Source organism: Manacus candei, unplaced genomic scaffold (assembly GCF_025592945.1).
Source record: "Manacus candei isolate 608988 ecotype Guabito, Panama unplaced genomic scaffold, ASM2559294v1 h1tg000008l, whole genome shotgun sequence".
Lineage (NCBI taxonomy): Eukaryota > Metazoa > Chordata > Aves > Passeriformes > Pipridae > Manacus > Manacus candei.
Genome location: NW_026138056.1, coordinates 19,442,989 through 19,456,836, shown reverse-complemented (window position 1 = coordinate 19,456,836; position 13,848 = coordinate 19,442,989). Strand labels below are relative to the sequence as shown.

The following is a 13,848-nucleotide window of genomic DNA, read 5'->3' as shown; positions in this document are numbered from 1 at the left end:
AGTTGAATTTTTTTCTCCCTCCTGAATTGTGTAGGTCAGGAGAGATTAGGCTAAAACAAAATTTCATTCTACATTCAGGCCAATGTGTGTTAAAGACCAGTGTGTTTGTTAACAGAAAAGCAAAATTAATTTTATTGCCAGATTCTAATTAAAGCTTATATTGAAAAAAAAAGTATCTTTCAGTCCACAAATATATCACAACTTTGATGTGAATCAGACCCTCCTTTTGATTACATTGGTGGCTTTATTGAAGTGTTTTGCAACTGATCTTCATTTACTTTTATTGAAGAAAATATATTGCTGCCAAGTCTCCAAACAATGTTTCACTTTTTCAGTTATGAACTAGATGGTTGATTATGAGACAGAAAATAAAATTAAGCTGATACTTTGAAGACCTGTGCATGTTCCCACTCATGGAACTGATGTCTCCAGACTTCGTCCCACGAGTGGGAATGAGTCCTAGACAAGTTTGAAATCATAAGAGTCCCTAAAGAAACACCTTTTCTGTCACTGGGTATCTTTAAAGAGGTTAGTGTTTCCTTATAAAATTTGAGGGATTAAAGGTGGTTTTACAAAACTACTTGCTTAAACAAGGTAGCATAGTTTAACCTGTCATTCAAGGACTTCAGGGTTGAAAGGAAGCAGATTTTCATCTTGGTGTGCCGGTACTTCTCTCCTCTTCTAAAGACAAGGGAAAAGCTACAGGGAGGTGGGAGGAAAAGGCGTAGATAAAGACATAGTCTGTGTACACATTTCCAGTGGAGATCTCAGTCTGAAGATTTCATAAAATGCAGACATTAAAGAGGCACATCCCCTTCTCCCTCTCCCTGCTCCTTCAGCCTTCCTGTCCTGGCATGCATTGAGGAAAACACAGGCTCTCCTTCCTTCTTGCTTTCTTCCAGGACCACGCTGGGGCTCTTGCAATGACTCTGTAGTTTTGCCCCTGTGCAACTGGGCGCTGCTCTCCACTCCCCTCTTGGGCAATTGACTCCCTCCATCTCTGCTGAGCCTCAGCAATGGAGAGGACAGCTAAGCCAGGCCCAGGCTCCCTCCCAGCTATCCATCCTCCCTTGCTGCCAGCAGGGAAGAGCCCGGTTTGTTTTTCAGGGAGGTGGCGCTGGGCTGGAGCAGCTGCAGCCTGATGGTGCCTGCCCAGCTCCCAGCTGCCCAGCTCCACCTGTCCCAGCAGCTGCGGCTTCCCCAGCCCTGCTGCTGGGGGCTGTGGCGGTGCCTGGCTGCCGAGCCCCGGCCCGGCTGCGGCCTGGCCCTGGTGCCGCCCAGCCCGGCCGCTTCTCGCGCAGCTGCCCCGGCAGAGACCGGAGTGGACAGCAGCTGCCAGCCCTGACACCGGGGCCAGGGGGTGGGTGGTGGCACTTTTGAGGGAGAGAGGCCAAATTTTGGGGCTTTCCAACCCTGCCAAACGCTTGCGTTGAGTGCTGTCCTCCCGCTGTCCTCCTTGCCCCTGCTGCTGCAGACCTCGCGCTCCACCCTTACCACAACTGGTAGCACTGGGGTTTGGTATCTGTAGTAGCAGTTGTGCTCCGATGATGAGGAAAAGCTGTCAGCCGCTGCTGACAAAGGAGGGCTGTTGAGTGCCCTGTGATGGCAGGTGCCCAGTTGCCACTATATGATACCAGATGATGAATTTAAAGCTGTTTACCTACAAGTCAGACACGAAGGTCACGTCGTACACCTCCCGACACTGAAAACCTGTGATTTAGTTCACAGTTTGCCATGCCACAGGGGCAGGACTAGGAGCTTCCATCCTGAGCTGGCCTGAGTCAGAACACTTAGAGCCCTCATGTCTCGCAGGATAGCATGAGGAGGGTGGGGGTCTCCAGTGCTGGCTGATAATCTATCTCTAACCCATGGGATTTCTGTTGTCAATACATCAAGTCTGTTTGCAGAGGGCAAGTTAACAGGAGAATTTCACCTGGCATTAGCCATCATTGGCAATGCGTGCATTTTGCTAGAGTGGGTGCATAGATGTCAGTGATCACAGGGGGGAGGTATGCCTGAGGGAGAACACAAGCTTTGTCCCCCATACTGTCAGCATGGGTACTGCTGTGTTTTGTGCAGGTTTTCAAGTATTTTGAGGCTTACAGATTTTCACTTTGATAGCTGCGTGCATGGGTGTGTGCCTGCGTGCGGATGTCTGTATAAACACCACAGGCGCGGCTGTTATTCCTTTGAAATCCGAAGCTGCCAAAAGGTGCCTGGGTAGGTAGGTTCTTTGCCTCATGCCTCCCTTAATCTGACAGAAACTTTGCTGTTCTCCATCAGTGTTTGAGGGAGAGGTGAGGTGTGATTTCAGGGCATATGTGGATCTGTTCATCCTGAGCAATGCATTTTAAGAGTTGCAGCAAATAGTATAAAGAAACCTGCAGGTATTACATTAGACCAGCTGAACCTAATTTTATTTTTAAGTTTTATTCAGAAGCATCACATAGCAAGTAAACTTCAAAATCTAAGTTTAGTTACAAACTAGTTGTTTCTTATTTTTTTTTTCCAGTCCCCTTTTGCTTTCTTTTACGACCACATGAAACTTGAGAAGCCATCTAAAGCTAAATCATTTAGTGGAGTTGGGCAATTCCCAAGTGTCCAACAAGAAGGCCTGGTTTAGGCTGCGATGGCCACTGTCATTCCTGGTGATTTGTCAGAAGTAAGAGATACCCAGAAAGTCCCTTCAGGGAAACGTAAGCGTGGTGAAACCAAACCAAGAAAAAACTTTCCTTGCCAACTGTGTGACAAGGCCTTTAACAGTGTTGAGAAATTAAAGGTTCACTCATACTCTCACACAGGAGAGAGGCCCTACAAGTGCACACAACAAGACTGCACCAAGGCCTTTGTTTCTAAGTACAAATTACTAAGGTATTAAACTCTATTTATCTTTCAGATTATATTATCTATTTTATGTTGGCCGTGTTAAGCCGTGTAAAAGTATATATTTCTGTACGCCTTCAGCTGATTGCAGAGAGGATGTGTTAATTAAAGTAGCCATTGGATTGTTTCTAGAATTCTAAATTACCTAAGTTTGCAAGCTAATGTCTTTGATTTTGTTTCTTAATTTGTTTTCTGCTTTTGTTTTCTGTTTGTTTTTGTTTTGTTTTGTTTTGTTTTTAATGAGCGTAGAATTTTCCTTTGTGTAAGGAATTGTCACAAGAAAAAGAGTATGGACTGAAAGTTCTTTGGCTATGGACTTTTACACGAGTACTTTCATACTTGCCCATATACCCCTGTTACAGTAGCTAAAACCCACCAAAACTAAAGTGTCAATTTAAGAGAAATGGCTCGCGTTTTGCTATATTTAAATTTGTCAAAATGTCTTTGTAGTGTCATGCTTTCAGTTAAAAGGTTCTGTTGCAAAGCAGTCCTTAGTGTAGTATTTAGCTGCCATTAAAAAATGAGCACGTGTTTTTTGATCAAAATAATTACTTACAGAATATATCTGTGTTTAAAGGCATATGGCTACTCATTCTCCTGAGAAAACCCACAAGTGTAATTATTGTGAGAAAATGTTTCACCGAAAAGATCACCTAAAGAATCACCTACATACACACAATCCCAACAAAGAGGCCTTTAAGTGTGAAGAATGTGGAAAGAACTACAATACCAAGCTTGGGTTCAAACGTCACCTGGCTTTGCATGCTGCAACAAGTGGTGACCTCACCTGTAAGGTATGTTTGCAGACTTTTGAAAGCACAGGAGTGCTGCTGGAGCACCTAAAAACTCATGCAGGCAAGTCATCGGGTGGAGTGAAGGAGAAAAAACACCAGTGTGAACACTGTGATCGTCGGTTCTACACCCGAAAGGATGTCCGCAGACACATGGTAGTGCACACTGGAAGAAAGGACTTCCTCTGTCAATACTGTGCACAGAGATTTGGGCGGAAGGATCACCTCACACGCCACATGAAGAAAAGTCACAACCAAGAACTTCTGAAGGTCAAAACAGAGCCAATGGACCTTCTAGATCCCTTTACCTGCAATGTTTCTGTGCCTATTAAGGATGAGCTGCTTCCAGTGATGTCTTTACCTTCCAGTGAACTGACATCAAAGCCATTTACAAACACTTTGCAATTAAATCTCTACAACACTCAGATTCAGTCCATGCAGAGTTCTGCATCTGCACACCAAATGGTTGCCACATCGTTACCATTGGGAATGCCTTGTCCAATAGATATGGAGTCTGTCCACCCTTCTCACCAGCTATCATTGAAATATCCGCTCGGTACTACCTCATACGCAATTTCTATGCCTGAAAAAGAACAGCCATTGAAAGGGGAAATTGAAAGTTACTTAATGGAGTTGCAAAGTGGTATGCCTTCTTCATCCCAGGATTCTCAAGCATCTTCATCAAAACTAGGGCTGGATCCACAAGTAGGGCCACTAGATGATGGGTCTGGGGAAGTTTCCCTTTCCAAGGGCTCTGTTCCTATTAGTGAACCTCTAAATGCCCCATCATTGGACTTTTCTCAGCTGTTCAACTTCATACCTGTAAATGGCCCTCCCTATACTCCTTCTGTTTCAGTGGGAAACCTCGGAATGAGTTATACGCAAGAAGAGGCACATTCTTCTATGACTCAACTTCCACCACAAACCCAGGATCCACAAGATCCTAGCAATAGTATAGGTCTTGGGTCTCTGCACTCATTGTCAGCAGCTTTCACAAGCAGTCTAAGCACAACCACCACCCTACCACGATTTCATCAAGCTTTCCAATAGGATGTACAAAGCTGGCTTGTTACTGTCTATTTGTAGAAATGCCTTAGGTGACCATTTTTAACTTAGTGCCTACTATAAGACATTATAAATTCTCTGCTTTTGTACAGTACCAATCTCATGAAGCCAGTAAGAAATTTAAATTAACTTTTTTAAAATGTTTTGAAAGTGTTTATTCTCAGCTGTGTTTACTTTGGTTTTTGGTTTGTTTTTTTTTTTTTTAAACAGTCTCATTGTATTGTTTTCATATTCACTGCCAATTCACACATTTAAAATGTTCAGTAGAAAGTCATCCCAAGCAAACTCTCAACACTCATCCCTTTTTTTAGAAGTTTTTTAACCATACCAGTTATTCCATTTTGTTGATGTCAGTGGTAGAACTGCCACTTTTAACTTTTAATATATTTTACTATTTGCAGATAATCCAGTTAAAATATGTATCACAAATATTCCTGAAGATTTGGGAAAAAAAATCTCCAGTCCATTTCCAAACAAATCCTCTTCCCAAATGGTGACACATCTGACCTGTTCTATAATGACAAATCTAAATTTTTTAAATAAATATAGAATTCAGATTTTTCTGAAAACTTGTGTGTGTATATATAGAAGTCCATATATACACATGTACATTTATACAGCATTTTGACTTGTATCGAAGTCATTATAAAAGTTGTTAAGAATTTTGCCATTTTCTGGCTTAAATTTTTGTGGCCTGTTATGGATAACAGAAAAAAAATTTACTTCTCTAAAATTATGGCTGAATAGAATTTCAACAGAGAATCTCTGCTTGCCTAGTTGACAAATGTTTCAAGTTGAATTTGGAACTGTGTTGTTGTGCTTTTATGACTCTGGTATAGGGAAACAGGCAAAATTAATGGCTGATCTTGAAATATAAAAGTGTTGTAATGTAGTAATGCAGAATATTTTGTCGCAGTTTTTGTTTTAATTCTTAACTTGCTGTTTTTTCTCTTTAGTAGCATAGAAAGAGTACTGCATAGGAATCTTCCAGTAGTGTATTCACATTTGTAGGCATCAGTCTTCTCCCAGCTGCCACCACCAAAGGGTGGATCAAGTCCAGCCAGAAAGTGTGTATCTATTTTCAGTTCAAAACTAGTGTGCAGTCAGAGAGTGAATGTAAATTTGCAACTACCAGGTTTTTGTTTTGGATTTTTTTTTTATTGGAATGATCTTTTCAGTTATGTTACATGGTGTGTTATGTCCTCCTAAGCAACAAGTTAGATGTTAATCACACTTTCTACACCTGGGTACTTGGTTAGGGACTTTTTGCCCGTTGCCAAGATTTAAAGACAGGACTCTTAGGAGTGAAGTAAAAGCATATTGCTTACACCACTTTTACCTAATGCAATATATTCTATTCCCCAACCCCTAATAACCAAAAGAGGAAAAAAAAAAAACTAAAAAAACAACCAACCCTGTGATGCATAAGAGCAAACTAGATTTGCTGTAATTCAACAATAACATTATTTTCCTTGTCATTTTTGTACAAGGAATTAAAAAATAGAAATCAAGTACATTAATATCTCTCAAACAATAATGAAAATTCGTACAAGGTTTTAAGTGGTTAAACTAAATATACTTCACAGAAACAAAAGTTGCTCCCATTTAAGGAGCTCATGCTCCAGATGTTTTATCAGTAGCTCCTACTGTTTTTTTTTAATTCTAGGAGCAATATGCAGGTGTAGTTTTACTATTTTATACATATGTGTATTTAAATTTTATTACCGAAAGATAACATTTTTATAAATGTGTTTGTGTTCCAAAGGCATTAAAATAAGGATGTATTAATAAGGAAAATACCTTTTGAAATTCTGCAAACTACTCCTAGATTTTGGGGTTAGGAGCATATTATCTCAGTGGGCTTTTAGCTCTGCTTCACAACTGCTTCCTCTGGTTTCTGTGAAACAGATTGCTCACTTACTTACATCTTTAGTTGAATGATTTGTTCAATATTGCTTTTTTTCCCTTCACCTTTCTAAAGGAAAGAAAAAAACAGATGAACAGAGCACAAAGTGAATGCAACCGAATGTAACTTTAGTCTAAATGAGCAACAATAATGCATCTAGAAAAAACTCGGGTTTATTCTCAATCTTTTTAATTGATCTGAGATGAAGATAAATGGACTTAACTCCTCCAGTGGGTTATGTCCCATGTGGAGCCAAGCATCTGCAACTCTCCCTGCAGCAGAGGAAAGCTGCAAGTGCTTGTCATCCTGCAGCTGGCCCAGCAGTGTGACCAGGCAGCACTGCCCATCCTGGGTAGCCTCTGGCTCACAAATTTCCAATCTGTAGCCACTGTTTGTCTCAGTTGCCAAAAGACTTCATTAGAAAACAAAACCCAACGGACACTTTGCCAACACCTGTTTCTTAGTGTGTAGCCAGAACCCTTATTACTACTTCATTTGTGCCTTAGCTTCCTGAAAAGGGATTGACATTTCCCTTTGGAGTTAGATGTACATTTCACTTGAGAAATAGGGACCTCAGACAAGATATTGAACCTCATTCAGTCAGGGTTTCAGTGGGTGGGTGCACCCGGCATGTTTGCGGCTGAACTAGGATGTAGGGTAATGTGGAAGCAGACTGACCCTGTAAGCAATACCACCGCCACCGGAGTGCTTTTGAGCATCACTTAGGCAGAGTCAATATTGGCCACTACTAAACCATCAGTTTTTAAACTCCGTTTTTTTGATTTCAGATGGATTCTTGGTGGGAGGGGGGGGAGGGCTGGCTGATCATGCACCACTCTTTGTGCAACTTCTAAACTTCTAGTAAGGTTGTTTTGGTTTTTGGTTTTTTTTTTTGGTTTTTTGTTGGTTTTTTTTTTTAAATATATATATTTTTGTGTACTTGTTGCTTGTGCTTTATTTAGTAGTAAATTGTGGAATAGAGTGATTTATTGTTAATTTGGCAGTAGCGGTTTTTAAAAACCATATACTGACTGAAACATGAGCCAGAGCTGATTGCTTTATTAAGCTAATAATGAATGTTAAGAGTACATATTTTCAGGATCATTTGCCTAGTGAGCTAAACTTGTATTATAGGCCAATATTTTTTAAAATAAAGCTTGGTCAACCTCTATGTTACACATATTACAAGATATAGCACTTTCAAAAAGAAAACCTAAACCTTTTAAGAAAATTTCTTACAGGTTATGCTTTTTATTATAAAACCTTTTATTATAATTTGTTTCAAGTGCCATTAGATTACATATATGTAGGCCTTTGGTATAATGCTTTGTGTACAAAATGGTAGACATTGTAATTTTAAACAGGTACATTTTTACAGTGTTTTCTTATCAATTTGCTATATTGCACAGAACCAGTGTGTCTTTCTTAAGGGTTTTACAATGGTTTTTACTAGGTTTACATGTTTCAAACTACACTGTCTTCTACTGCCATTTTGAATACCAGTCAAAAACAAATAGGAGTTTGTCCTCTCCGTTTGCAAACTGTGTCCTCTGGAGTTCTGGATGGTAAACTATGTCAAAAATGTTTAACATGCAGTATTTGATACAGATTTTTTTTATCATATCCTATCATTGCTATGCTGCTGTCTGAAGTTAACTTAGGGCCTGATCCTGCATCCGTAAACGTCAAGGGCAGCAGGATTGCATCCTTTGTTATGTCTGTCTCATACACTGGTTTAGCAGCTTCTCCTGTATTCTTCTCAGTCTATAGATAAGCCTCTGAAATATATGTACTTCTCTGGTATGTAGTAAACCGTATAGGCTTAGCTGCCCGTCCTGCATCCTCCCAGTGTACAGTTAAAACCACAGCTTACTTAGCATCATGCTCAACTTACAAGTAATGCCACAGTAGTTCAAAATGTGTTTGGGTAGTCCCAAAGCTTTTATGCAATAAGGGTGTCTTACTTTTGTTGGAAGGCAGTGTCTTTTGATAACAGTTATCTAGCCCTGGAAGTGACACAGAACTATTGCTAATCATATGTAAACACTTTTCAGTATAAGCTTCAGTGGTACAGTTGAACCAGAGTGAATGTTTATCTCCTCAGAAACACTCCTGCAATATTGTTATATTGGATCATGCTGCTAATGTAACTTGGGATACAACTCCTCTCATGGTGCTACAAACCTCCCTGTCTCATTCAGATGTATTTTTACCCATAGAAAAAGAGGACTATACTAGACCTATAGTTGTATGATATATTTTTATACTGTGACTTAATTTGTCATTAATGAACTTTGTGCAACACCACAATGTATTCATATGCACTTGCAAAAGTAAAATTTTGGACATGCAAATTTAAACGCTGACAAGCCTAGCTCTTGTTCACAAAAATAGGTGACTGCTAGTTAATGTTAAATGCGGGCTTTTTATATGGTGTGGAGTGAAGAACATGCTATATATTATTAAAAGCCTTTGGATTTAGACAAAAACTGGGAAAAGTATATTGGGGAATGATGACACACCCTAACCTGAGTCGGATTGCTGAAATTATATTTTTTAGCTAGTGGAAAAATTGTTTGGACTTGTTTGCTAAAATGTTTTTAATGATAAAAATTTTGAGTCAAAAAATAGAGAAAAAAAAAAAAGAACACAGAAAACCCTGCATTCCAGACTGAATTTGTATATGTTTCTTGCATTTAAAATTTGCTATCCTGTGATATGGGAAATTGAGTTGCTTATCATGTATATGTACTTTAAAATGTATTCACAAACTACTGTTGTATTTGTATAAAATATAGACAAAAAGATTGCATATATATTTTTGTGTATAAGCTCTGTAAAATAGCAATCACATTATGAAGCTGCAGCAGAACTTCATTTTAAACATTCACATCCAAAGAAACAGACTATTTATTGTCCACATACCCTGATTATAAAATATACCTTGCTGCTATTAAACAATAGTGCTGCAGCTTCTTGTGGCCTACAGTGTTATGTTTGCTGTACAAAAATATGTGAACTCCACAAAATATATCAATAAAATTACAGAATGGTTTTAGTTAATGAATAACTTATGCCTGGCATTTCAATAGTTAATCTTGATCTGCTTGTTTGGGATTACAGTAAGTAATTACAGAATACATCCAGTTTTGCTGGGTGTAGTTATTCTGAGTTTGCAAAAGCATAACTGTCTTTCCAATTTATGACTGGTAAAATGTCAGTTTTTCAGAAAATATTAAAGCACAAATATCCACGTTTCATGATTTCACCAAGGAACAAATGGGATGATGCTACTGTGTCTGTGACAAGACAGATCTGAACTGAAGGAAGCAATTGAACTTGCCATCAAATTGCACTTTGAAATGCTGTGAGACACTGGAAGGTGAGTGTGGGGTTTCTGTAGTGGGACCACTCATTTGGGAGACATAGGTGAGTGATTCTCTTATCGTTTCAGATTAATGCAAATCATTTACATCAATTGTTATGGTTTACAGGACAGACTTTAGGGGTATGGCATGTACTAAGCATGCCAGAGGGTTTCTCTCTGCAGTATTTCCAGGAGAAACTCCATTGCTTTGATCCCATAGTTCTCCCATCTGCCCATGACAGTGCCTAAGAAGTCAGACTATAATGCGTGGGGGAAGAGGTGCCTCGCAGCCAGACAAGCAGCCTGCACACAACTGCAGAAGGTTGCCTCTGCTCATTCCGTGCAGTTGTTCCCTAGCGTAGACTGCCTGACAGGAAAGTAAAAGACTAGCATTTCACATTTCATTGCTTTTTGGAACATATTTTGTTAACATCTTCAGCACTGTCTGTGTTTCTCTGCTTTTGAGTTCCCCTCCTTTTTAAGTCTTGACTTTTTAGATTTGTTGCTGTAACCCAGTATGAGAGAAATGATTGTAGAGAGAGTTGTTGGCTTTTACCTTCTCCATATGCAGACATCTTTCCTTTCTAGTAATCCCTACCTACCCCTTTCCTCTGAGCTGACTTATCACTTCTGTACCACAGGTTTCTAACTTGTTTGAGAGGGTTGGCCTTGTTATATTGAGGGTCAAGAGGTCTACAGATGCTCTATGATAATAAATGCTCTGCAAAACCATTTATAGCCACCCACAAACACACACGCCCTTGCCCACAAACCCTCGAGAGAAAGCCATCCCATCACAGCTGGTCTCACCCACCGTTACTATTTAACCTGTCCTCCTTCCAAATGGACAGCCTTTGGAAACCCTCTAGAAACTCTGTCAGCCCCTGTAGTAAGTGGAATGTGATTGCACAGATGATATCTGTGTTATATCCAGAGATCTCTTGCTGCAGTCTTTCCAGAGTTTCTTTGTTTAAATTCAGAGCCACAGGCGTCTTCCCTTCTCTCTTTTGTGTAACCTCCCCTTTCCAAAACTCGCATAAGAAAGTACAGAACAATGGTCCTTCAGTATCCTCTATACCTGTCTCACTGTCCTTCAGGAGTGGAAGAGTAAGACTATGCTAGTTTTCCCCTTCACCCTCCCTCACTTTTCATGCCTTCTTTTCCTTCCCACAGATAAGCATGCCCTAGGATAAAGACTGTTTTTTGACAGAGAAATCCAAAACTGTGATGCAGAGCTACTGCTGAACTAGCAAGAACTAAGCAGCTACATGCTGTTGGCCTCCCCGCTTTGCAAATCAAAACATTGTATTAAATCGGATAGAAAGTAAGTTTTACAAAGTGGCAGCTGCCGTAGTTGGCACAGCAAGGGTTGGTGATCACAAACAGGCAGCAAGTAGCACAGCAAGATAAGCTCTATTGCAAAATTTAGTCTGAACTTAATAGTTTGAGAAATGTATTGAAAGATTAACTACTGCATGAGGTTTCAAGTTCCTGCTTATGTGCTATATCCCAGGTAATTCAGTATAAACTTTCTCTACTCCTAATAAAGGTGTAACATCTTGCCTGGTATTTTTATCTTTATATAATTCTGTTTATTTGTTGTAATGACCTGTGTGTCCTTAGGAAATTAACATATTCAGAGGAGTAAGTATTTGTAAAAAATACAATGAGCGGTTCTCCAGTGTCATCATTGCACAACCTTGTCTTGTTCGGATATACTTGTATCATAAAACCTTCAGCTATAAAGCTAGTTTGCCTCAGATAGAGCTGAAGAGACATCAGCTATTGGCTGAGCAGTCTGAAAACAGGACTATGGTAATGCAGTCTATGGCCGAGCTGGAAATCATTTGAATTGATCCCTTGATAGTTTACCCGTGGGACTGATTCTTACTGTTGCACAGAAGTGCAATGTAAAAAGAAGAATGATCTAGTGTAATTTTCATATAAATCAGTCAGATCTCTGCTTGATGTGTGTTAAGTAATGCAGAGAACCTGAATAGTCATAGCCTCTCAAAATCAGTACACTGCTTCAACTTTTGCGTGCGTGTGTGTGTGTATATATATATATATATCTACATTTGTGTGTACATGTAGATATGTATGTATGTATGCGTGGGAAAGTATCAATGTAAGATGAAAAACTTGATAAATTATTTTGTTTTGGTTTACTTCAAAATGTTTAAAGTGTTTGTGTTTTACAAGTCCAAAGTGAATCCTGCTGTTTGTTAAAGTATCCCCTAGTTAACACAGTGTGTGGTTTCCCATGCAAGCTGGAAGAGTTTCTTCCAAATACTTGATTAATCTATGAGAGACAGCAATTTATCTAAGGGGTGCACAGACTCCCGCAAGGAAGGTGTTTGTCAGCTGTCCTTGTGCAGTACTAGATACAATTTCAGCAGAAAAGTTCTGTAGGCTGTGCCTCTGAAATTAAACTCAACTGGCTTACTGGCTTTTGTATTAAACTGTTTCACACATGGTCATGGGTAAATCCTTAAGTTCCCTCACAAGTACTTACATTGAAAATAAAAATAAAATACAGGCTCTGTATGATTAAGGGGCATGCTATAAGCGAGCAATGTCTGAGATGTAACATAGGAATATCAAATATCAAACATTCATGACAAATAAATACAGACTAAACTCGCAAACTTTCTGAAGTCTGTCCTCGCCTGAAAATTGTCTCCTCTTATTTCGTCACTGTCTGGCTCTTTATGCCAATAAAGTATTACAGGGTTGTCCCATAGTTTATGTGCTCTCTTCTCTTCAGCTTAGGCATATTTTTCTTCAGCAGTATTTTTACAAGAAGCTTCTGCTTACTCACTGATGAAAATTTATGAATTGCAACAATGTACTTGAACTGTATAACCCATTTTAATCAGTCAGGTTTAAAACCCTTTAACTTACAGCAGCCTCTGAGAATTTGCTATGGCCCACCAGAGTAGCCAGGCCATCGTTTCAGAGCCACCAAATTTGGCTGATCCTCTTGCCCTTTCCCCTCTACAACTCTGCAAAGAGGTGGTATTTGCAGGAAGCCACCACATTTGCTATGGCAGTGTATTTAATATACAGTCACAGGGCTGGGCATGATCTGTGTTAATGGGATTGTACAAGCTACTGGGAGAGACTGACCCCTTTATGCATCAGTCCTAGACATCAGCATTAGATCTATGTACCTGGGAAGGCAGCAGCCTCCCAGCACTAGACTAGCACTAACATTACCTCCTTGGGCCCTTTGCTGTATGTGATTAATTTTTCTCATTAAGCACTGAAGCTGTTTTCTAGTCCTTAAGCTACAAGTCCCATATTCTACCACTATATTTGGCATCTCCCTGTGACCCAGCGAAGTCAGCTTTGCTCCAGGGGCAAGACTGCAAAACCCATCTTGGACCATTTGGCTGAAAATACTGAAACTGCCTGCCACATGACAACAGTCAACTTGCCAGCATAGGTGTCTGTCTTTGCATGGCCAGAAAATATTGCTATGGGTGAGAGCCTGTATGTCACATTTCATTGTCTTTATCCCTAAGTTTAGATTCTCTTAGCTTCTTGCAAGGTACTCTTTTGAAACTGTGATATTAATCTAGAGCAGCAGATCCCAGATTGTTATCCCTGATCCACCTTGGTCACTGAGGCCCCAGTAAATCATCTGTGAAACCTCACTTGCCTTGCCAGTGTCTCCAGTTAAAACCTGTGTGTTCAGGTAAGGAGAGCCTTTGCTTCATGTTCTTGAATGCATGGAGTAACCTTTCTGTGAAGGAAAAAAAGCATCAAGCAGCTGTTTGGCAATGTGTGTTTGAAACTTGATCTTATTATTTATAAACTAGGGTTTAACCTTT

The 13,848-nt window shown here is 39.8% G+C and overlaps 1 protein-coding gene across 1 annotated transcript in view; it reads left to right on the top strand.

The window, feature by feature from the left end:
• Positions 1 to 13,644, top strand: part of PLAG1 (PLAG1 zinc finger) — a 55,456-nt gene extending 41,812 nt beyond the window's left edge. Inside the window, exons 3-5 of the mRNA XM_051771905.1 lie at positions 2,513 to 2,871; positions 3,461 to 10,027; positions 11,186 to 13,644. Coding sequence (XP_051627865.1) covers positions 2,630 to 2,871; positions 3,461 to 4,724 — 1,506 coding nt within the window. The 5' untranslated portion in view covers positions 2,513 to 2,629 and the 3' untranslated portion in view covers positions 4,725 to 10,027; positions 11,186 to 13,644. The remainder of the gene's footprint in view (positions 1 to 2,512; positions 2,872 to 3,460; positions 10,028 to 11,185) is intronic.
• The last annotated feature ends 204 nt before the right edge of the window (positions 13,645 to 13,848 follow it).